The sequence below is a fragment of the Octodon degus genome, unplaced genomic scaffold, assembly GCF_000260255.1.
Source record: "Octodon degus isolate 3935 unplaced genomic scaffold, OctDeg1.0 scaffold00014, whole genome shotgun sequence".
Taxonomy (NCBI): Eukaryota; Metazoa; Chordata; class Mammalia; order Rodentia; family Octodontidae; genus Octodon; species Octodon degus.
The window spans coordinates 19243420-19268631 of record NW_004524590.1 but is presented as its reverse complement, the minus strand read 5'-3'; the positions used below and the strand labels follow the sequence as shown (position 1 = coordinate 19268631).

At 39.2% G+C, this 25212-nt stretch overlaps 1 protein-coding gene across 5 annotated transcripts in view; it reads left to right on the top strand.

Annotated features, from left to right (window-relative positions):
* Positions 1–25212, top strand: part of Nckap5 (NCK associated protein 5) — a 959001-nt gene that overhangs the window by 267544 nt on the left and 666245 nt on the right. For 4 of the 5 annotated variants that reach the window (XM_023709695.1, XM_023709692.1, XM_023709697.1 and 1 more), the window contains one exon: positions 21710–21783. In XM_023709695.1, the coding sequence (XP_023565463.1) occupies positions 21710–21783 (74 nt within the window). Of the gene's footprint in view, positions 1–6209; positions 6273–21709; positions 21784–25212 lie in introns of those variants that run through there. The other variant, XM_023709694.1, reaches the window with a different exon arrangement.

Here is a 25212-nt window from a genome sequence, read left to right as displayed (position 1 = left end):
AGGCTTTTTTTTTTTTATTGCCTGGCTCAGGCTTCCTTAAGGGTGGGTCGGGTAAGGCATGTGGAGCTGGGGATCGAACCGCTGTATCCTGTGCCTGACTACCTTTGCATAAGCAGGCACTTAAACAACTGAGCTAACCAGCAGGTCCCTGAATAGAAGTAATTATTTTTTGTGATTCATTGGAAAGAATTCTGTTATTGTTGTTGCTGTTTTTTTTGTATTTTAGGGAAGGGTCTACAGGGTGTTCACAGTCTCACTACTAGATCTGACTCATAGTGATCCACCTGTTTACAGTCTCCCAAGAGCTAGGATTACAGGTATGTGCCACCACTCCCAGTCTCAATTCTTCTGAGCATGCCCCGGGGGCTGGGCTGGTATGGCAGGCCCAGGGATCGAAACTCCAGCCCCCGCACCTGCTTCAGGTGCTTTAATCCACTCAGCTATTTGGCTGGCCCTTCAAGCTGGACTTGAACTTGCCATCCTCCTGCCTCAATCTCCTAGAGTGCTAGAATTTCAGGTGTGTATTACTATGGCTGGCTCAGATTCCTTGTAGTAAGAACTATCCAGTCCAGAGTCCTAGATTTCTAAAACCTTTCAAGTGAGACTCTGGAAAGTGTCTCCAGGGGAAAGAACAACTGCCATCTGCTATTTCAGGATTCCCGCCCTCAGTGTGCACAGTTACCAGTGTGTGGCATGCTGTGGGGCTTTTTAGTCAAGGACATCCTGAGTAACGAGTAGCTGCTGCTCCTATGCCAGGTAAGCTGACCGGTTCATCCCTAACGTGGTTCACAATGACTTTATTACAAAAGAAGGGGTGCACGATTTTATTTATGAATTACGATTACTGAAAAGCAACTTCACTCGGGCTTATTTTGGTGGTTTCATCTTTATTGACTCTTGCACACAGTATTAGCATCTTTTTTATTGATGAAATGGGTAAAGGAGGTAGCCGAAAGGCAAGGCGTAATGTGCACCGGCGGTGGTAGAAAGTGTAGCGAATGCCGAGCTGACAGGCCAAGAGAGACACCAGGTACACGTGAGTTCCCGTGAGCCTCACTGTCTCTGACTGCCTCCTGTGGTGATCCATGAGCCCCGTAACATCACCCAGTGATGTGATGTGGTAGTTGGTTTTTATTCTGGTCACAAGCTGCACCTGCAAGCAGAAATAGCTCACCACAGAGCAGAATGGAATGACTCCCCCAAAGGAGGGGCTTGTTCCCCCAAATAACAAATGTCAGTGCATATGGTTGCCAATAACTTTGAGCAAAATGGCATTTCTTAAACTGATATATGGTGGTGCTGCAGCAACTAGGGCTGCAGCGCTTCAGGAGAAAGAGGGGTGAGATAATAAGAATGAGCTATGGTGCATGAAATCCCTTGGGAAACATCATCTCAAAGACCTGTACTATGAAGACAAGTCAGCTTCTGTTAGAGGAGAACCTGTTCTCAGACTTGTGTGGACTCCTAGGAGAATATAGGAATGCTACCCTTACAAGCTTATATTCAGATCCATCCTTCTCCAAAGACTAAAGCATTTGCTTTAGGGGTACATAGTCTCCATTTGAATGTCCCCGGCTGCATGTAGTTGGGAAAGTGGCATATGTGATAGAGCTCTGGTTCTGCACTTAGGAAGTTAAGGTAGCAGCACCTGCTTCCCTACCAGGTGCACAAATGACATGTGGCAGCGACATGGGGCACGGGTCTATACATCTCCATTTTACCCAGTAGCTCCTAGCAGGATGCGGAGGAGCTGCTAGCAGTTTGCTGAGTCAATAATTAAACGAGTGAATTTTTGAAATGCTTCACATATAGCATGTGCTTTACATACAGAATATATTTTTTCCTTAGTTGATTGCAAATAGGGCTCATTTCTGGCTGCAACAAATTCTGATTTGGCTCATTCAGGCTTTCTTTGGACACCCAAAGGAAAGCTGAGAAATTCCGGCCATTTTTCTCATTGGGCCTCCCCACTGTGCCCTGGCCTAGAAGCACATCTCCCTGCAGCACAGCCTGGGGGCTGAGGAGAGGCTGAAATCTTCCAGGAGGCATTCTGGTTGTGCAGTTTGATTTAGCTGGTTGGGAGGCAGGCTTTCCTACCGCTGCAGAGTAACCTTTAAAATATTCCTTGTGTAATGTTTGTGTGTGTGTGTGTGTGTGTGTGTGTGTGTGTGTGTGTATGTGTGTGTGTAAGTCCAAATACATATTTTAAAGAGTTTCTAAGTGAGTCTGTTCAGCTGCCACAAAATAAGTCTCACCAAAATATAAATACCATGCAGGTCTCTGCCCTCTCAGTAGAGGGTGTTTCTCCGTTGTTCCCCAGAGCCAGTCCTCAGGTGGAATTGATCTGCGTGCCCAGCAGGCCTGCTCTGTTCCTTGCCCACTTGTGATTTCCCAGGGAAATTTTGAGATGAAGTTTCATGCAGTCCAATTTTTTTAAGTCACCATTTTGTGTGTGTGTGTGTGTGTGTGTGTGTGTGTGTGTGTGTGTGTAAAACAGAACTCACAACTTCGTGCTCGCCAGGTAGGCGTCATATCAGTAAGCTAGATACCTGAGCTTAAGTCACCATTTCTAACTTTGGTTGTAGTTTGCAAACCTGTTAGGGTCAAGGGCAGTAAGTGAATATAGACATTTTAGAATCTTGAACTCGTGATTTCTGCTTGGCACTCAGGATCTGTCTCATATAGCTGCAGTGACCGTGCCCGCTGCAAGAGGAATTCCAGGGAGTTTCTTGGGACATAATTTTAAATTGCTGCTACCAATCCCAGGGTGGGACAAAACCTTCTCTGAAAATCTGAGCTCAGCACCCAACTCCTGTCTCGTTGAGTTCGATGGATGGATTGATAACACGTATCCATACAGCCTGAGCCATTTACAAATGTGACTGGTGCTCCCTGATTATGTTTAATTTAGCTTTCTGTCATGATCTCCAGACAACTGTGCTGCTGCTGTTGTTTTATTTTGCTCTGACTCTGATCCCCTAGCCTGGCCTTGAAGAGGGAGGTGGCATCAGGGAAATCCTGCCTTGAGGCACAGCGGCGTTAATGAGAACTTGGTAAACGCGGCAAAGGGAGGGATTTTGCTTTTAGCTCGGTGACTTGTGTCAGAAGCCAGTTGTATAGTTTGCGTCTAATCACTTTCCCTTTCTCTTTGACCCCGCATGCCCTTTCCACAACATTGTCTCCATTAGCCTCTGTTGCCTTCATAAGCAAAACAAGGAGCAAACACAAAATGCTGCGATAAGAAAGATGCTAAGTCTTGCAAAAAAGTGCAAGAAGCAAAAGGGAAGAGGATTTGTGGATTTTCTATGTTCCATGAGCCCGGTGGCTAGCGTGTGCTGAGTCCTTCCTCTGCGCCAGATATTGTATTAATGATTTTATGTGTTTCTTCTGATTTAATTAATTTTCTTGGTTTCATATCATTGTCACCATAGAACTAAATTTCAAATATCCATAAAGTATGTAAAGCATCTTGTTTATTAAATATTTTTTCCTATTTTCAACCAAATTAGGAATTATTGAAAAACACACTGGTAATAAATGTAGTCTATTGAGTGAATGAATGAATGGAAGGATGGGTAGCTAAATAAATACTTATTTGCAGCTGAAAAAGAGGCAAGAATACTAGTCTTCCTCTCGCCATACTCAAAATCTGAGGGGCTTTAGAGACACTGTGGTCCAGGGGTTCTCAAAGTGGGTCCCTGGACTAACAGCTCCAACATCAGCATCCCTCAGGGGACTTGTTCGAATGCCAAATCTCTCATCTCTCCTGAGATGTACTGAAGCAAACTCTAGGGTGAGGCAAGCAGCCTGTTTCCACAAGGTGATCCTGGTGCACGCTGTGCTCCCCAGGCTCAATCTGGCCACGCCTCCATAATTTATAAATAAGGCACAGACCCGAGGGGCCAAGCCTTTCCAGCTGGGATGTGTCCTGGTGTCTGATCCCAGGGCATACTCTACAACAGTTTCTCAGAGGCATGTTCTGAGTGAACATAAAGAACGACTCAGAGAAAGGTAAGTTTTCAAATGTTGCTTGGGGGTGGTCATGGAGCGTAGCATTCTGTTTTCAAGTGCATGCTCAGACATTGTCACTGGGACTCTAAACTGAGCCTTCTCACTGGTAATATAGACATAGAAGAACTTATTTTGTTGGCATGATCTAAAAGATGGTTCAACAAATTTTGTGGCAGAGCACTGAAAATAAAGTCTTGTGTACCAATAGCCTGCTAGTTATCTTCCCATGAGCTGAGTCACAATTATTGTTTTATGTATGACTGAATTTCAGTCACAGCTAGGATGATACCTTTCTGATATAAATTGTCTGTCTTAGTTAACTGTTTTGTAACTTTTCTGTGTCTATGCTTTTCCCCATGCTGAATGGTAGTAGTAGCTTTGACGGGATAATGTTTACATAGTGGTGCTAAAATATTCATTAATGTAACTAGTGGTGTATTTACAGGGAAGAAGGGCTAAGTCTTATCAAATCTGCAAACATGCTTAGCTAATATCGCATACATAAAATGGGCTTCACAAAAAAATGAGGAATTAGGAATCCAGCTTATAAAATGATTTGTAAAATAAAGTATTAAATTTATAAATGATTTAGCATGCATGGAAATTCTATATGAACAATTATTTGGGTAGAAGTAGGTTGCAGAAACACTTTAAAGATTCAACTCATTAAATTTAATATGGGGCTAAGACAAGGCCTATTTTTAAAGTTGAGAAGGTAGCACTTAGCAGCTGCAGAGAATGGTTTTGAAATTGGGGCTCTATCTAGCTGTCACCCCATGTTTTTGTTGTGTTGTGTTTTGTTTGAAGAGGGAAATTGAGGAATAGATTTATGGATGCAATGTACATCTAGGGAGTATTTCACCACCAAGCTCAGATATATCAAGAAGCTGGCTGAGTTAAAAGAAGTTAGGTGCATTTAATAGCCTCACCAGAAACTGTATGGCAGCCAGGCATTGTGTCTTCATTTTCCTCCTTTTTATTTTCCCCTCCCTTTGAAATTACCCTACCATCTCTGTCATCTTTGCATTCTAAGAGACAGATGTGATGTTCAAGTATTGAAGCATTCTCTCCACTTTAATAGAGCTCTGGCCTCCTCTTTTTTTTTTTTTTTTCCGGGGATTGAACTCAGGCCCTTGCACTTGCCAGGAAAGCGCTTATTCCACTGAGCCATCTCCCCGGCCCCTGGCCTCCTCTTTTTATTAAAAACATTTACTAAAATCTTTTTTTTTTCCTACATGTAACACTAACATGGCAAATGCTTAATTCTAAATTCTGGAGCAAAAATATGCCCAAGGCTTTGCGACCCTTTGCAGCATGATTATTCAAAACTATAACCACTCATTTCTTACAGACTACAGAATATGCTTTTATACAATTGGACCCTAATCAATAAGCATGTGTGGAGCAGCTGTCCCCATGGGCATGCTAGAGCTTCACGTGGTTGCAGGGCTGGTCCTCAGAATTCCCAAGAATTCTTCTCTAAACATGGGCTTGCTGGAGGGTGGTGGCAAGATGATGTGTCTCAGGGAGGAGGTGGTGACAGTAGAAGTCCTCCAAATAAATCCTCAAATAAAAGGTATCCTGTTTATTCCAGAGCAGTCCAACTGGGAGAAAAGAAGCACTAGGTCAGTGATTGCTCTCACTAGAAGAAATGAACACTAAATAGCAGAGAGTGAATGCGCAGAAGCAGCTATCTTTTTGTTTGTTTGTATTTTAGGGAAGGGTCTACAGGGTGTTCAGGGTCTCACTACTAGATCAGACTTGTAGTGATCTGCATGTTTACAACCTCCTTGAAGGCTGTAAACCTTGGAGGTACTTCAAGAGCTGCAATTATAGGCATGTACCACCACGCCCAGTCTCAGTTGCAGTCTCAGGGTGCCCTGGGGGGGTGAGGCCAGCACAGCAGGCCCGGGGATCGAACCCCTGGCCCCTGCACCTGCTTGCAGGTGCTTTAATCTGCTGAGCTCTTTGGTTGTCCTTAGAAGCAACTCCTTACATCAGAGCTAGTTAGTAGCTCCAGAATTGAGGGCTATGCCCCTTCCCAGAGAGGCATTGGGAACATACCTGGTAAAACCTCAGCCCAGTCATGAGGAATGGACCAGAAGTCAGGGAATTTGGAGGAAAATGTCATCATGGTAGAGTGACTGCCTAATCCTGGCTTGCCCAGGACTTCTGCACTGTGAACATTGAAAGTTTGATCCTTAGAAATGTCTCAGTCTTGGACTAAGAAGAATGGGGTGCTACTCTCAAGCACGCAGGAGGTACTTCAGGCCCAATTCTCTTATTTCTCAGCAAATATAACAAACACAGGACGTTGGCAGCAAAAGGAGGTTCAGAGAGCCCACTCACTAGGTACAGATGCCGACAGTAGGAGTCCGGAAAGCCCTCATGCTTACCCCAGACTGTCAGCTTGGGGCAGGCGCTTACTGGGCTGTAATTAGATGGTAAAGAGATTCCAAAACAAGCATTGGGCTTTGTTATCCTGGTAAATATTAAATGATAGCACTGAGTTCTTCCACAATAATGACGGGCTAAAAGATTCTGGTTGATGATAGCTGAAAGAATCTAAGAGCTAGTCAACAAAAGAATGGAGCATTGCTTTAGTTTGTTCGATTCTTTCATCCATACAAATGCCTTGCAGAGCCACGGGACCCTCTGTTTGATGCAGTTGGTTGTGTTCGATGCACAGATGAATAACAATTTTGAAGGCTGGAATCAGGTTCACCTGCGGTTTACCTTTGCTTTTCGGACTGGCTCATAAAAATGAGTTGTTGTTTCTGTTTTATTTTTTTAATGCTAACTAGCTTATTCTTAGTGTGATTCGTTATTATAGCAAATTTAATTTTGCATGAAAAACATGATAACTAATTACGTGAAATTTGCATACTCAGAACAAATTCCTAAAAATATTTGCATAAATTTCCTGGTGTTCCCTTTGACTTGTTAACAACCTCATCATAGTAAATTGCTTTCCCAAATTGATTTAACACATCTGCCCTGTCTATGGCTGATTTTCATAAAAAGTAAGGAGGAGTACAGGTGAATTATTTTCCGCTGGTAAGTGGACAGTCTGCTCTGCTACCCAGTATGAGCTCCTGTCTTGAGTGTTGTCTTAGTGTAAGGCACCCTAAGCATGAGTGTCTTCAAATCCCAAAGGTACACAGCCCACTCAGTGAGTAATTTCGGCAGCTTAACACTTTGGAAGGAGACAAGTAAGAGCATGCCAGGTGCAGCTACGTCGCATTTATCATAGGTGCTGCTCTCACGCTGATCTTGAAAAGGGCTCCTGCAAGGTGAGCACAAATGAGGGCTTCATAGCAGGGAGCCATTGCTGGGTTTGCAGCATTTTAATTAAACTTGGATTCTTTTTTTTTTTTTTTTTTTTTTAACCTGATGCAACAAAGTGCTTCAATGTTTTCCTGATCTCCTACCCTCAAAATGAGACTTTGGAAACAAACCTTGAATAATTTGTTACGTAATGTTAATGGTAATTCAAAACATTGTAGCCTTGCTAGCTAGGAAGCCTTAAACATGGGGAAAGGAAGTGGCATATACAGGATGGTGAATCTGATGATTGGAGGTTACTTAAGGACCACTGAACACAGGTTATCAAGGCGTAGTGAGCTCAAAAGCACCTGCCAGTCTGGCTAAACAAATGGTTGGGCCCTTCCCCCTCTAGAGATGGGTGGGTCTACAGAAGACCCTCACAGTTGGCATTGCTAACAAGTTTCCAGTAGATGTGAATGCTGCTGGTCAGGTGCCCATCCAGAAAGAACCTTTAAAGTAGATTGTAATTATGAGAACAGTTTTGTATGAAGTGGGTATCAACTGAGGCTAAGGGGCCATTTTTGTGAGACCTGGAAGAACCAAGAGGAGAAGGTCAGCAGGTGAGCAGATGAAGGGACGTGCAAAGTTGCTGTGTTCCAATGTGGCTTCCTTCCTACCGATGAACTGGCAGGTGGACAGGGGCTCTGGCCACAAGGTCTCTCTGAATTCAGAGTTGCTTGTTCCATTATTTCTCTTTTGATGTGCCAACGGGAGAGTTCCAACTCCTTTAACCATACTCCATCACATATTCAATTTGTGTTCTCTCTGGAGTAAAGAAACTTCTTTTGCCCGGAATCAGAGACTTTCTAGTGTCAGAACAAAATGGCTTTCTAATTACCTCTCAAACAAGAGAACACTGCTTATTTACTTCAGGTTGTATCAGGCCTCCAGTTTGCCAAGAATCAAAGCTCCTTTTAATCAAAGGAGTGGTAATCACTTTATACCACAAGTCTTTGGGGGATCTTCTGAGGATAACCTTAAATTGCTTCACATGTAACAAGCTATAAGATTGAGGATAGGAAAAGCTGAAGAAAAGATTGTGTTTGGTCACTATCTGGTAAACAGAAAAGTGTCTGTTACAGAGTTTATTTTTACCACCCAGGGAATGAATGACTGTAATGATAGAGTCATTAGTTGGCTATTTACTGAGCATAAGTTCTCACAGACTGGTATCACCTAGTGAGCTTCTTAAAAGCATAAGATGTGGGGCCTCTCTATCTCTAGAGATAATGGTTTGAGACAGTCCAAGAGGTGGCATTGCTAATAAGCTTGTTGGTCACATTTATGAAGTCTCTTGTAACTCATTTGTTCTTTCTCTTCATTTACTAATATCATGTGATGCTCTTCCCCGTATGATTGGTAGCTGTTTCCATAGATATGCTTCTTCTGGAAGCAGTATCCCGCTACCAAAGGATCAACAAGGCAGAGGCTAAGTTGTAATGTGGAGCTGAAGGAGAACATGCTTCTAGAGCCTCAGTGCGTAACTGTTTCCCCAGAATTACCTTTCCCCTATACTCTCCATTAACAGAACTAGATATAGCTGCAGTGTAGAAAACAGAAGAGCCCTACAAACACATTACATGGCTGGCTGATACAGATCGGTTTTCAGGAGGCAGAGGCCTTTTGCCAAAAGTCAGTTCTCTTACTCTCTTAATTTTTAGTTCCCATGAGCATCGCCATGGTCAGATTTCTAAAAACGAAGGGTGGTAGCCAGATGCCACTGTTTTGCCTCCATGCTGCGTGTGACACAAGCCGTGGTCTTGGTATAGGAAATCATTTTAGCATACAAATTAAACAGTCCTCTGGGCATTCAGTCTTTTGCTGTGAAGTTAAGTTCTTCATGGAGTATGTTGAACAAGTTCAAGTATTTTTCTGCAGAAAGGTGGCCAAGTTGAGAAAGAATGGAAGATTCTCCACATTATCATAGAAGCCCACCAAGATGACAGCCTTAAGGGAAGGGTGAGTCCACTGAATAGGCTTTAGTGTGTCCTACTGTGGTCTCATCATGCCCCTGCTTCTGCACTCCACAGCGGTCAGAGGGATCCTGCTGACACGAGGTGAGATTGTTGGACGCGAAGTCCTACCCCAGTGCAGTTGCTTCTTTCCTCACGGAGAACAAAAGGCACAGTCCTTACCAGGAAAGTGAGGCTGTCAGAATTGCTTTCTTCCTGCTACCCCATCTCTGTGCTTTCACCACAAAGTCTTCTGCACTCTTCCTGAAACAGGGACCTACATTCCAGTTTGTTTTATATAGAATGAGCTTCCTGCAGGGATTGTGTGGGATACATTCTCACTTTCTTCACACATTCTTTGTAATCTCCTCACTGACTTTGCTCTGCCAGTCTGTCATGCCTACCTCTTCTCTTCAGCCCTCTTCTCTAGTTTGTCCTCTTAACCCTTACATTCAGTTAGTATTTTGTTTTTTGTTGTTCCCATTAAAATGTAACTTTCCTGAGGGTGGAGTCTTCTGTTCACATTGTTCTTAACTCTACCTTCCAGACTTAGAAATTGCTAAAATATAATCAGCACTCAAATATTTATAGAATAATTGAATTTGATCAGTTTTTATTGCTTTTAAGAATATCTCTAAGACAGTGGGTGCTAATAGGGATAATTAGTAAGAGAGATCTGTGGAGTTATCTGCGGGTCATCATTATCATTGTCACCAGGAAGCCTATTCTAGAAGGCTATCTTCTAGCTCCATCCCACTTTCACTGAGTCAAACTCTGTGGCTGGGCTCACCAGCTTGTTAACCAGCCCTCTGGATGATGCAGCTGCACAAAAGAAACCATTAGGAGGAGCAAACAGGTGATCCTGCTGCTACCCCCGACCCCAGAAAGCGTGAGTGCTCTGCTCTAGCGAAGCCTTCAGGCTCTAACAAGGAGTCACGCTGCTGCCTTCACTTCCCTTACCTATTTTCAGATTCCATGATAAATGTTTAAATTACAAAAAAAGGAAAGGAAATCAAAAACTTTATTTGCCTGTCCAGGAAAAGTAAGAATCCTGGCTGCAGGTGGTCCCAAGACAACTCTGAGGAGTAATGAGTGATAAAATTAGAACATAACTGACCAGATCTTGAAGGGAATTGCTAACAATGGGCTCAGGGACTGATGATTCATCACAGTGAGTGAATTGACATTGTGAGGTCCCATTTTTGGATGGAAGGAGCCATTGGTCAACCAGGGTTTTGATATAATCCTGGCATTAAGATTAATCCTTGGGGGCTGGGGAAATAGCTCGGCAGTATAAACACCTGCCTGTCAAGCTCAAAGACCTGGGTTTGATCCCCGGTACCACATTTTGCACTGGGAGCTCTGTGCTGGCTCCAAAACCAGGCATAGTGGTACATACCTGTAATTCCAGTGCTGGGAAGGCTGAGATAGGAGGATCACTATGAGTCTGAACTGCCTAGCAAGGCCCTGTGCCAAATAAATAAATAAGTTTTTTTTTAAAAAAAAGATTAGTCCTTGACTTCCTATAGCCAAATTATTCTACATAGAATGGCCAGGACCTAAATGAAGTTTTCTGTTCTGGGAATTTTCTTCTGTCACTGTAAAAATAGTTTGCAATGGGGACTCTGCCCTCCATGTCATCTGTATCTTTATGGTGACTCCTTTAAATCCACCATCAGTCTGACAAATGATATGTTAGTGACTTCTGGAACTTATAAACAGATTGAATTACTTTTCATTTCTACCTCAAGAGAAAAAACTAAACCTTAAAATGAGTGGAATTATTTCTCAGACCTAAATGAATTCCTTCATTTGGCCAGTATGCACTTACTCCAAAACTATAATAAAACTAACATTTAAGAAAATACTGTACAGGCTCCTTAGATAAATAATAATCATTCTTCTCTTAAAACCAAGTTTCTCTATTATATTTTATTCAGTGTCAAGAGTAGTATCCTTGCCAAGTTTAATATAATTAAAACATAGTTATTTGTACATACTTGTCTCATTTATTAGAACAGAGTGCTGAATGTGAGAATACAGCTTCACTTCCATCCTTTCCTTTGAGCTAGTGCAGAGAAATCCAAGTGGAACCAAAGCCAAATTTGCAGATGTATAACTAGTATGAATTTGGAAGTTTATTATTTTGTGATGGTTTTATAAGCAGCCACATGCTTTCCCAAATGGACCGGAAGGGTCGTGGTGTGGTTTATATCCACCTCACGAATATAAAATCCACTTTGAGGGCAGTTAACTGTGGAAAGGGTGTTTTTTTGAGGGTATTGGAAAATGTGCTGAACAGAGCAGACACTACTTAAGTCTGTCATTATCTGATGCTAACTAAATCCCACAGCCATAATGTGAGCCTTAGTTTCTCGATTGAAATGGTGATCATGACTCATGGGCATCAAAGGAGGATAGAGGTCAAAGTGCTTCAGAAAGCTGTAATAGCTACAAACTGCATCAAATAGTCAAGTAATATTGAGCTATTTACTGGACAACTTTGAATTTTTCTGTCAAGATTTCTAAAGAATTGACACTTGTTTTATGAAGTACAACATAGGCCTAGCCACTATAAACAAAGACACTGTAATTACAGTGTTCCCAAATAATGTAGTAATTCATTCCTTTTCTAGGTAAGCAAGCAAAGGGAGGCAGAAAAATTAGGGCTGTGGACAGGTACTGTAGGAACCGTCACTTCCCCACGTGAATGTGCAGGTAGCGTCTCTGAGCTTTGGTCAGCATCTGGAGATAAGTGCAGAGTGAGCAGAAAGCTCGTCAGTGGATTCCTGTGACACTGCATATAGCATTTGTATTTCTGTGTCCTTGGCTTGGATCAGCTATGTGTTCATTCCTAGGAGTGCAGGAAGCTGGGACATAGTTCTACCTCAGCAGCATGTGTTCAGCTGGAGAAAATAGGGGGTGTTTTATAAAGAAACATAGGGAAAATATGTGATGGGAACACAATATTTTCATCTCCAACCAATTGTTAAGTTTTTCACAACTAAAGTCTACTGAAATATTTGTAATTTGATTTGTCATGGTCTACTTCTTTGATGCCAAATAGCAGGAAACAAAGCTTTATAATGGCCACATGGAGTGATGTATGTATATTCACATTGCTGATATTTTTACCCATGACATGTTATGCAAATAAAGTTTTCACTCTGTGGAATATGTAAATCAAGTCATCATTCTATCAAATACTCACACACACATTTGATAGCAAACTTTAGTTGTAACCTTTATAATGTGTTGAAATCTTTCACAACTCCTATGACTAACATGAGAAATATACATAAATGTTTTGGATTAGAAGATTAGAACATTCTTTCTTCTCTTGTGTGATTGTCAATAGCCTCTTTCAGGTATCATTCCTAGTTTGTACTAATAGGTGAAGTATGGGTACGCAGTAACGGTTGAAAAACCTCTGTGATAATATGTTAAAGTAAGAAATATACAAATTTGACCTGTATCTTCTTTTTCCTGTCAAACAGCTACTGAAACATTGTAGGTTGGGATAGTTGAGGTGTTAGAAGAAAATCTTGTCTTAATAGTTGTGTATTTTGTCGTCATTGTTGGTTTTTGGTGTGTGTGTGTGAGAGTGTCTGCGAATTGAACCCAGGGTGTTCTCACTGAGTTGAACTCCTAGCACTGTTTATAATTTGTATCTTTACACAGGATCTCTTCAATTCATTCATTTATCCAGAATTGGCTTGAACTTGGGATCATCCTACCTCTAGGTCTCCTAGAGAGCCAGAATTATAGCGTGCATTATCACCTCTGGCTATGGTATTTGGTCTTTGACCTCTGATATAGCTCTGCTATCTGGCATAGAACTTGTGAACCCCTTGAAATTTCCAAGGTGATAGGAGCATCTTTATATAATGAGAGATGACTCTTGGTGGGCTCAGAATGGGGCTAGTTAGCCCGGGCTTACTAGTCCTGTGAATAGGGGGCGTATCGGGTCATTTCCCATTACTTAGACAAAATAGCTACAACTTACAGGAGGAGAAATTTATTTTGGCTAAGGTTTCAGTTCATGGTTGTTTGGTTTTAAGGAGGGAACAAGAGTACAGAGACATGTGGATGAGAGCTGCTTACCCCTTTGCAGCCAGGAAGCAGAGGGAGAAGGGAGAAGCCAGGGATAAGAATACACTCTTCCAGACCATGCCCTAGGTGACCTGTCTCTTCTGAGCAGGCCTCAGCTCCTAACAGTGCAGTCAGCTATGAGCTCATCACTGGAGGAATCCAGGTAAGAGCAGAATGCTCTTATGAGCCAATCACCTTCCAAGCACAGAAGTCTTTGGGAAGACATTTTAGACCTAAACCACAAAAGAGGTTAGAACATTGAGCTCCAACTTGAAGCCCCCACTTTGGGGTCAGGACAGGGATTAAAGGTTGAGTGGATACAAATGATACAATCAGTCACACATGTGTAAATTCTTTTTTAAAATCCTCTGCTTTAGAAAAATTCACAGTGAGTTCAGAGAGCTCCTAGACAGCTGAACCTGTGGAAGTTACTGAGAGGAGCAGGCATGGAAATTGTGTACCTCTTCTCTCATACCTTGCCCCATGCCTCTTTCCATCTGACTATTCCTCTGCATCCCTTGTAAGGTCAATCAAAGTGGCTCAACATAACTTAAGTGCTTCTTTATCTTCATTGAGACACTGTAGCAAATACATTGAACCCAGACTGGAGATGGGGACAACCCTGCCTTATACCTGGTACATCAGCAGTATACACGGGAACCTAGTATTATTTGTGATTTGCATCTGAGTTAGGGAACAGTACCATGCAAGACTGAGTGCTCAATTTGTGGAATCTAATGCTACCTCTAGGTAGATAATATCAAAATTGAATTAAATTATAGGATACCCTGTGCATGTCCATGGGAGGACTGTTAGTTTAATATCAGAGAAAAATCTCTACATCAGGTTTCACAAGTATTGTGTTGAGTGGTATATGAGAGGGAGAAAACATTTTTCTGATATATTTTCATAACTACCTAATATTATGATTTTTAAAATAACTTTACAATTAAAGGGGAAGATCAAATTCATAGCTTGTTCTCAGATTCTCCCATGATTTTCCTGTTATGAACCCAAGTCCAGCTAGGTAGTCTATTTGTTCATTTAAGTCACCCTTGAGGGCTTGGGATTGTCCAAGGGCTTGGGAAATGTTGTGTTACAGACACAAAGGGAGAAACACTTTGAGGAGGTCATGGCACCTCCCAAAGGACTTGCTCAGAAAAGCCAGATGCACACGATTGTACCTTGGAGGAGTGATATAGCATGGAGATAAATATTTGGGTGACCCACTATTACTGATAGTGGGTCAGACTCCGGTAGTTGGTGGTTTCCTAGTAGAAAGTAAAAAAGGGCCTAGAATAGAACCTTACTCTTGATAGAAGAACAAATAAAAGCTTAGTGTAAGATCTCTGAGTGACAGACACTTTTAGAGAGCACTAGGAGGAAAAAAGTATTATTTAAAATGCTAGCAAGGTGCAGGGGCATACTTCTATAATCTCAGCACTCTGCAATTCTGAGGTGGAAAGTTGCAAATTTGAGTTCAGCCTGAGCAATTTAGCAAAATTTTGTCTCAAAAGTAAAAAAAAAAAAAAAAAATCTCAGGAACTGGTCCTGAGATCTAGACCAAGCAAGCAAAATCATGAGGCTCCACCTTGTGGAGGCCATCAGTGGCTCTAAAGGAGAAGTTGCTCTAAAGAATTTGCATTTGCTTGAATGAGAATGAGCAATTAAAGATAGCTAATGGAGAAATGATGGTAGTGGAATTAATCAGGTGAAACTGAGACTCCTGAGTTGATTTTTTTGTGGTATTTAACATATAAAAATGTCTGTCTCCTTCGAAGGATTTACATTGTCCCAGATGCCAGCTGAAACTGAGACACTTTACTATTTATTACCTTGCCTGTGTAATTCCCCAAATTAGTGTCCTTTAGTTTTATACATTTGCCATGCAGATGTACCTTTTCATTAATATGACAAAGTAATTTTTCGAGGGCACCATTCTCTGTTATGGTAGTTAGTCATTTCCTAATTGTGGAAATTCTTGTATCTAATCATGTTTCTGTTGATGTGAACAGCTGGTCTCCACATTGCTGCTCCTTTGCCCAGAGGTGAACTGGGAATTCTGCATTACTAGTCATAAAATTGCTGGCAGGATTTCACCAGCTTTAGCATAACTAATGCCAATTATAATATGAAGATTGTTTAGAGGGATTTGGGAATCTCTGAAAGCTTTGATAAAATATTACGTTTTAAACACCACTTCAAATATATGCTATGTAAGATCGCTATATAATTAGCATTAATTTATAATGGACCTTCCTCGGGACTAACTTATTGCAGACAATAAAAGATTCACATTAAATGCTATATAGATATTCAATGTTTAGTATATCTATAACCCTCTAATTGCTTTAAATGTTTCATACTAATTGCTCTGAAACATTTGCATTAAAATAACTAAAAAGCAAACTTCTTAGAATATATTTCTAAAATGGTTCTAATTTGCATAAGTGTTAGCCAAAGAGCAGATGTCTCTTTAGTACTGTACCTTTGTAAAAACTTGAAAACATAGATATAACGTAGTCTTTTTCACCTCTTTAGCCCTACCTTTGGTAGAGAAGGGACTCATGCATTGGGCATTTAGATAACCGATAGAACTATCATTTTTGTGTGCTTTTAAATCTTTTCTGTAAAGTTTTGAAGATATGATAAAAGAAATTATAAATAGTTTACATTCTGCTTTTAATATTTGTACTGAATGGTTTCTTTCTTCACTTACTTTTTCAATTGCTATATATTTGCATTTTTTAAAGAAATACAATTTTTAAATGTATGTTTTATTTTAATCATTCCCATATTATGGAAAATTAAGATAAATACATGTATTTCAAATTTTCACAAATGATTTGCACATTATTTGTTTTAATCTGGTTATTTCCTCAGGATCATTTCTAAAATTAACTTCTGGGTTAGAAGTGCATGGATATTTTAAACTTGTTGCAGGGGTACCTATATATGACCAAAACACACCGTGTACTTAACCTTTTTGTGTTAAGCCAAGGAGGAATCACTTTTGTACCTGTGTACAGAGAGGCTTCTTTTTCTCACTGTTCCTCCCTCTGCCTATCCCAAAGATACACCAGCCAAAGATACATCATGTGCATTCACATCTAACATCTGCCTGTCTACATCAATTAACATTAACAACATCTGTCTGGGATTTTTGTGTGTATTTAAACTTATAACTCATTTTACATTATAGAGACATTTGTTTGTCTGGCTTAACTTCTTGTGAAACTACCTTTTACATTGTGAATTCCACAATTATTCTTTCAGCATTTGATACATAAATGTATCTTTAAATGTTTTCACTGAAGAAGTAAGTGCTGGATTTTTTTTGATAGATGAATACCTGAGAATGTCTTTCTGTTGTTGAGTTTTGCAAGAGCTATTTGGTTGGGAATAATAATATTTGGGGTCTGTCTACATATGTAATACCAGTAGATATTGGCATTGGCCAGAAGCTATTCAGCCAAGCTCTTTACCTCTGTGTGGAGCCCATGCTTCGGACCTTTCTTTCCTTCACTACTTTTCCTCAGCTCCTATGTCGGAGAGTGTGAGTCTCTTTTTCTCCTTTGACTCTACATGGAATATGATGAGCCCTTCAATGCATGTCATCAGGTCCTTCTTTTTTCTCCCCTAAAATGTTTCTTTATGCCTCTCTTTTTTTTTCCAAATCTTGCCAGATACCCCAGAGCTCTAATTGTTAGGCAATCCTGTATTCTCTGATCTATTGAGTCTATCAAGTTTCTATTTCTTTCCATCTTCACCATTGACTAAGTTAGTGACAGTTTATATTTCTCCTCCCCAGGACTGTGGGTATGCTTTTTTCATTGTCAATTATGTAGTCTGTTTCAGAAAAGCTGGGAGATAATGAAGTTTGTGGTGACATATGAAAAGTGCATAGGACAAAGCAAGACTTTGCTGAATATCCCCCCTTTTTTTTTCTACCAGGAATCAAACTTAAGACCTGGTGCTCTCCAGGCAGGCACAGTGTCGTGAGCTAAATACCTGGCCCTCTTTGCTGTTTATCCTGTTATCATCTTAAATCTAATCCTGCCTTTCCACCTCAGCATGTTTTTCTGCTAAGGTTCTGCTTGTAGTCTCTGAGCCCCATTTTACTTACTGTAAATACAGGTATATTGTGTATCACTTTTGGTCCCATAGCTAGTAGGCCTGTTGTTTTTTTCAGAATTCATCTCCTAACAAAAGGAAAAAGATTGTTTCAGGGGCCAGTTCTTCCTTAATTTTACAGAGTGATGTGGATTTCTCTTTAGTTAACTAACTTCTCCAATTCAAAGACCTGAAATGACAAACATATAAGGGTATCCCTCAGTTTTTTTAGGTAAACAAAAGAGTGGTTTCACATAACCAAAAGCATATGTGAGCACCCTCTTTCCCTCCCCACCTGGCTTTTTCTCACACCTCTCCCCACCCCTCTGTTACCCTTGTCAAGTATGTGAGTGAGGTGGAGGCAGGTAGTACCCATGACCAAATATCTAAGTAAGTTAAGTATAATAATGCAAGATGTAGGAGTCCCCTCCAGATTCTCATCTAAGTCCAAGAAGTCAATATTTGTAATTCCAAAAGTACGTTATTGGAATCCCACCAAGTTGATTCCAATCTACCACTCCCAGTGCATCTCATGGCAAAAGTAAAGACACTAAAATGTATTTATAATTATTGGGGAGCCCAGGGGCCCTAAGTCTAGCCACAAAGATGGCTTTCTGGAGCAAAGATGCTGACTGAGGGTTCCACCTGGGTTTTATTCAATGGAAGAGGAGTGGCTTAAGGAGGAATGCCTGAGAATTTTGGGAAGTAGGTGAGTACTGGGAGCAGAGCTAGGTGGGTGGCCTACGTTCACCTCTGCCTAATGCAGAGAGGATATGCAGAGAAAGTAATCTACATTATGCTACTGAGATGATATCTAATGTTTCACGGGTCTGGTGCTTCAGTGTGGATGTAATCTTTCAAGCCCCAGGAAGTCATAGCCTCTATCTCGAGGCTCGATCCCAGCTGGCAGCGCAGAACATTGGCTCTGCATCCTGTCTTGACCCGGGCTCACATTAAAGAGCGGCAGGTGTAGGTTACCAGGGAAACACACATGCCACCTTCAGTAACTATCACCAGCACCTCAGCTAGACCAATATACAATGCTTAAGGCCAATTGAAAGGATAAAGAGAAGTCCTAGTCAGCTCTGTACATATCAATACAAGGAAAGAGGGTCAGTCTCAGTCAAAATGGAGACAACTGCCTTCTTTCAAGAAGAGCTGCTCAGGTGGTCCTCCACAGCAAGAGAGGAAAGTAAAGCTGTAATGGAAGAAGAGAATGCATAAGCAAAGTTTTCCATCATTAAGTGATTTAAGATTTAGGACCACAGTTATTTTCTGTTTTAATGAAATGCAAGTAGATATAAATAAAGAAAATACTAAAAACATTGTTCTGTGAAGAGATAAAAAAAATTCCATTACAGAGTAATTAGGGGATATCAATGGTTAATATACCATGTATTATGCTATTAAAATAATAGCAAAAATGTTATTCAAAGTTAAAGCATAGAAAATAAATCAATTCTCATAGCTATTTTAGGGAAACATAGATGAAACTAGTTTAAACAGAAACAACTAGTATTGTTGTTTGAAGTAGCTTTTAAAATAAAATTATATTCATTGATTGCAGATCTATGTTTTAATGGTCTCTGAATAGCTTCTTATTGTAATATTCAGCAACTATATTTTAAGAACTTGTTGACATAACAACTCTGCTTTAAAGGAAATTAGAAAATAGTTTATTCTGAGACTTGTATGACTTGTTATGACCCAGGAACATGAACTCAGCTTATTCTATTTGCCATGGAAGAGGATAAAGGAACCCTCCCAGTCGCAGCAATCAGGGTACCCTACTCAGCTGAGGTCAAACATTCTGCTATAGCTTTAATATAGGTGCTCCTTCACAGAGCTTCAGGTCACAGACTATATGTTAAAATCCATAATGTTTGGTAAGAGAAGAGGAAATAGGCAAGAAAGTGATTGCTCGTCTTGAAAGTGGTGTAGAGTACTCTGGAAAAGAAAAACATGACAATGATTGTCATCATATGATGGTATGGTATATACTTTCTTAAACCAGGTCATCCTATTATGCTTCCTTAAATTCTTATTTATTTCTCTCATGGAGAAGAAAATATTAAAGATTTAAAAGATAAATTTCCCAAGGGGCATATAACGAGGAAGATCAAATCTGGATTTGAACCTAAGACTCTGACTCAAAGAACATATTAGTCATCACTATACCTTTCAGATTCACTCGGTGGCTTTACCTAAGAGGGCAGGAAGTAATATGTGATTGCATTAATCTAAACTGTTTTCAGGGATTATGTATGAGCCTGTTTCTGCTTCCTCCTTCTTCAATTCCATTTTAGACCCCTCTCCCCCAATATTCCTGTTACCGGTCCTCCACTGCCAGCTTTTCTGTTCTTCAAATAACACATTTCAGGTCTGTACATGTGCTGATCCTTTTGCCTGTGGTGTTGTGGCTCCTTATGTGTAAACAGTCACTTCCTCCTCTTCTTTCAAGTTTTGGCTCAAATATCATTTGTTGAAAGTCATCACAATGACTGTGTGTGAAGTAAATGTCATTTCAAGTCCTTCTTAGCATTGTTTCCTTCACAACACATGCCTCTTCGGAAGTCAATCTGTTCCCTTAATGGTTTATATATATCCCTGCACAGAACCTAAGGGTCCCTAGAGTATTTTTCTCCTTGTGGTATTGTACCTACAGCACTTACAATAGCATTTGACGTCGCATAGATGTTTAAAGAATTGTTGAAGGAAGAATAGAAAGATAAGATTTATTTTTATTTGGAAACAATGCCTTTATAACTTTTCAGCTGAACATGCATGAAAAGTGATGTCTTGGTAATCATGAACATTCTAAATCACATTTCAGCCTCATGCAGGACTTAGAACTGTAACTGTGCATTGCAACTTCTTGGAGTAGCAGAGATGTTTGTTTAGGTTGTAACATGCCCAAGAGTCTTGTTTAACTATTCAGTAGGCACCTGAAAATGAATGTTTATTCTAAAAGCATAAACCTCTGTTCATCTATAATAGAATAAAATGCTTTTTAGTAGCACATGTTTTTTAGCTAAACATGGAATTACTTTTAGAATTAATGCACTAAAATGTGCTGGAAAGGTAAAAGGATTTCTTCAAGGCTATGTGGGTAGATTCAGGTTCCAAAACTCAGGACTAAGCACTTTCTATTGTGTCATATCAACTCCTTGTTCTCTTCCCCCAATGTATAGACTATTCCTATAGGAACAGTAGATTATGAATGAAATTCAATAATATAGTTGCATTTCAGGAAGAAAAATATCAATAATATAATTCCTAATTTCTTTTAAATCCACAGAAATAAAAGAGAGCAACTTAATGTTGAAACTTTTTACATTATCTCAGGCATTTGCTTTGCAGAAGCAGAGTTTTACAGGACAGTTTGTCAAACAGAAAAGGAAAGTAGTCACAGATTTGTATTGAAAAAATATCATGTACAGTTTTATACACTGTATTTACAAGTTGGCGATTGAAGCTCTGAGACACATGAACCTAATATTGAGAAATCACAAATTAAAAATTAGATATAATAATCTAAGGACTTTCCTGTGTAATTCCCACATGAAAAATGAATCTTTTGTTTGAGCATGCTTCTTAAAACTATGGCATGATTTACACAAATTAGTTTGCATACACATTTTATAACACATGGAATACCATGTCTGTGTCTTCCTGGAAGACAAAGATTTATCTTCTAAGGCAAAATATAAAACCTGTTTTGTGTATATGTCAGAAGCTGAAGAAAAGTTGCTATGTCCATCAGTGGAAACAAGCGACCACTAAAAGAAATATATTTCTACATCTTTTAAAATATTATTTTTATTCTAAAATGACCATCACAAAACAAGTAAAATCATGGCCTTTAGTCTTATTCTTCTAAGGTTGGCAGAAACATTGTCTTACCAGCCTCTATAGAGAACACAGTCTCCGGGTAGATAAGTACGAGATGTAGGCTATATTTTGTAAACAAGAAGATTTTTATGCTGACTCAATAAAAATGTCATTTCTTCAAAGATTGGCTATAAAAAGTATCACATGATATGGGAAAAATAGGATTGGTCTCCACTGACGATACTTATAAATCATAGAAACATAGACTCTCGGCACTTGGAGGGAGACAGGATTATTTTGCGGGAAGTATCCCTTCTAAGGGATGAAGTCCTCGAATCTGTTCACTATTGTAATGAACTGCTATTTGTCCCGCTTTTGTGCAGGAGTACATGGACTCTAATAAATACATTGAGCATTTGCTAACTCAACTGGAGGAGCAGCACAGAAGCCTCTGGAGGTAAGTGAAATTCATGCTCTTACCTGTTTGCTTCGGGAGCAGTCTCTACAACTTTGCTCTTGATCACAGAACAGGAGTTGGAAAAGAGTATCTCCTTTCACTTGGTGCCACTTCTGTGACATAAATCATTGGTGATTACCTAGAGATTACCATTCCTTTAAAGTAAAGGAACAGGGCCAGAATGTGGCCTTGAGTCTGGGTTCTGCTCAGAGGTAGGAGGGCGATGGGAATTCTGAATCTGCTCAAGAAATTAACTTGCCCAGGGCCACTGGCCATATTTCCAGTGTGGTGGAAAATGGAATACAAATTCTCTGATCCTTGTCTATGTAACAATTATTTACACTTTTCTCTAATTAAAAGGTAGAGTATATCTGCCTAAAAGTTCTGCTTCTTTCCATGTTAAAGGTGAATACTTTATAGATGCTGTTGTATAATTCTCCGCTATTTGGTTTTTGTTTTCTCTGGTGCGTTTTGACTCGAGGTAAAAAAAAAAAGGTGCATGAGCATATTTTTAAGTGCATTAGAAATAGAAATTGAAAACACAAAAGTTATCACCTCAAGCACTTATTCATTACCTTGGGCATATGCTGACAAAGACAGCTGTATTGCCATTATTTAGCTCTTTATGGTCCACACGGTCATGTCTTTTATAGGTTCAGTTGTACAGTTGGATTTTTTTCCCTAAATGTCTACAGCTCTTCGTTTTATGAAATATATCAGTGCTAAATTAAAAATTGCATCACATTATACCATAGTTGTTTGAGCTAATGACCCGTGTCCCACCGAAGGTCAGTAACCCCTGAAGTCCTAGAGCAAGTACTTTTTTGATACACAGAGATGGTGGGTGAACATTAATTAAGTCACTTCCTTTTCAAATTTCATCAAAATCCATCATCAGTGAGGATGGATTGGTCCATCTTCTTGCACCCTTGCAACAAATTTTGTCTGTAACCTCATATTCACTATTATGATTTAACATTTATCATTTATTTATTTGGTACAGGGTTTCACTATGCAGATTGGTCTCATAGTGATCCTCCTGTCTCAACCTCCCTAGCACTGGGATGACAGGTGTGGCTTCAGTGGCTGGCATGACACTCAATGGCTAGCATGGCACACCCAGGTTCCAGAGCCAGCACAACATGTGGTACTGGGGATTGAACTCCAGTCCTTGCACTTATCAGGCAGGTGCTTGGACTGCCAAACTATCTCCTCAGCCCCGGCATCTATCTTTTCTTTTCTTTTTAAAAAATTTTTCCATCTTTCCTTCACAGCTATAGTTCTTAAGTAACATGTTCTGTTAATTTGTTTTACTCATTTGTTTCACTCATATAATTTGTTTCCTCGTATAATTGGATGTTTTACTCATATAATTTTCCTACAAGAGTAGAGATACCTTGTACTAGTAGAAAAAGCTCTGTTTCTATAGATAGAAAAACTACTGTCAATATACAAAAAATGTTCAATTTTTAAGACTTCAACTAGTAGATAGTGGTTATTTTTAACTCTACTGATAGAATATTTGCTAGATTTGTTTTTGAGAGTTATAACTTAGTATTTGATAGTATTTTTCTTAACTGCATTAATAAAATCTACAATTATTCATTTATGATTGTATGCCTTTTTAATTATATTTCCATAGGTCTAACATAAAGCATACATTTAAAATGATACATAACTGAAGTGTACCTTAAACTATGTATGTAGAATATTTTGTTTATCCTATCCTTCTAGAGATAAATAGCATAAAAATATAATGATTGCCATTTGATGAAAGAAATTTAGTTTAACTTTATCAATAAGTATATTTTAAACACATCATTGTGAAGAAGTAGTGGCTTCATGGGCTCTCAGCTATTAAAAGCCTGCATGTGGAAATGTATTTTTTCTGCTTTCTTTAGGTAGCTAATAAAAACCTTTTGGTCTTCTCAGATAAGATTAAATTAAAATCCCATTTCAGACATAGATTGGACTTAACATAAAGTAAAAGCTCAGAATCTTGTGTGCAACCACTTCCTTTAGAAATGGAATTTTTACTTTAGAAATGGAATTATTACTGTTAAAGAAGCAAAACCTCATATACAGTGTTATAAGATCTAATAAAACAGCTTCATTTGAATAACAATGAAGGGCAATAATGGCATTTGAATGTCAGAATAACTAGTGGGAAAAATGGAAATGAGTGGTATTGAAAAGTAAATGAAAACCAATAATAGCAGATTTATATATAATTTATTGAATCATGAGATTACATTTGATTATATTTTGCAAATAGATGCTAACTTGACTGACTTAAAGTGACAGGGCTTATGATGGTTATTACAATATCATAACTATGACTGCAGCCAAATTGTTTTTGGTAAAAAATGTGTGAGAGTGAGCAGTGTGGGAAATCCTTCCTGGTAATGATTAAGTTTTTCAATGCTTTATTCATAAATTGGGGTAAAATCTGATGTGTGGAGGACCATAGGAATAAAATTCTTTGTACACAAGCACAATTAGGTTGCTTGAAGTTAAACAAATGTTTTCATAAATCATTACAGACATTTATGATTTTATTGGACTCTTGATTTGTGGTCACTGTAATTATCATGGAGTGGGCAGTTTGTCACTGCTGCTGCTATCATATGATGGACTTCCACATATGCTTGGACTAACTTACAGTTTAAGAGATTAATTCTGAACATATTTACTTCCTTCATTAACAACTGATCAGAATTATTTTATGGTTACCACCTTCAAGGATTGACTGAAGCATGCTCTTATGGTCACCTACTGAATGATAAAAAAAAGAGACAAATGATGAGAGAAATGGGTATGAGAATTACAGTTTTCTTATTTTCATGGAGAGGTGCTAGTTTTATATTTTAGTTTCTTGTAGCATAACCATCTGTTATGACATAAAAATATATTCTAATCACACTAAAGATAACTGGTTATTTTGGGGTCCTATTTAGTTTTCTGCTGAAATAGATAATCTATCTCTAAGTTTTCAAATTGCAAAAGAATTTGTAGAGTTCAAGTATAGTGTTCAGCAATGAGCGTTTCACTCAATTGTTTTGGACATCAACAAATTCTTTCTAAAGATGTAAACTTAAGAGCCAGGGTGATGGCTCAGTAGAATAAGAGCTTTCCTGGCAAGCACAAGGGCCTGAGTTCAATACCCGTTCCACAAAAAAAGAAAAAGAAAAAAAAAAGAAAAGATGTAAAGTTATAAATCTATTTAAAGAAAAGGAAAGAGCTAGAATGTAGGACTTCTTCTAAATCTACCTCAACTCTTATCTCCCTGCTTGATTTGAAAGAAAACAGAAACACACATCAAAATGCATATACTGGTTAGTACTGAAACAAAACACAATTTTCTAAACTTTATTTGTTCTGATAAGGAGTTACAATATTTTTTAAATATTTATTTATTTATTTATTGAC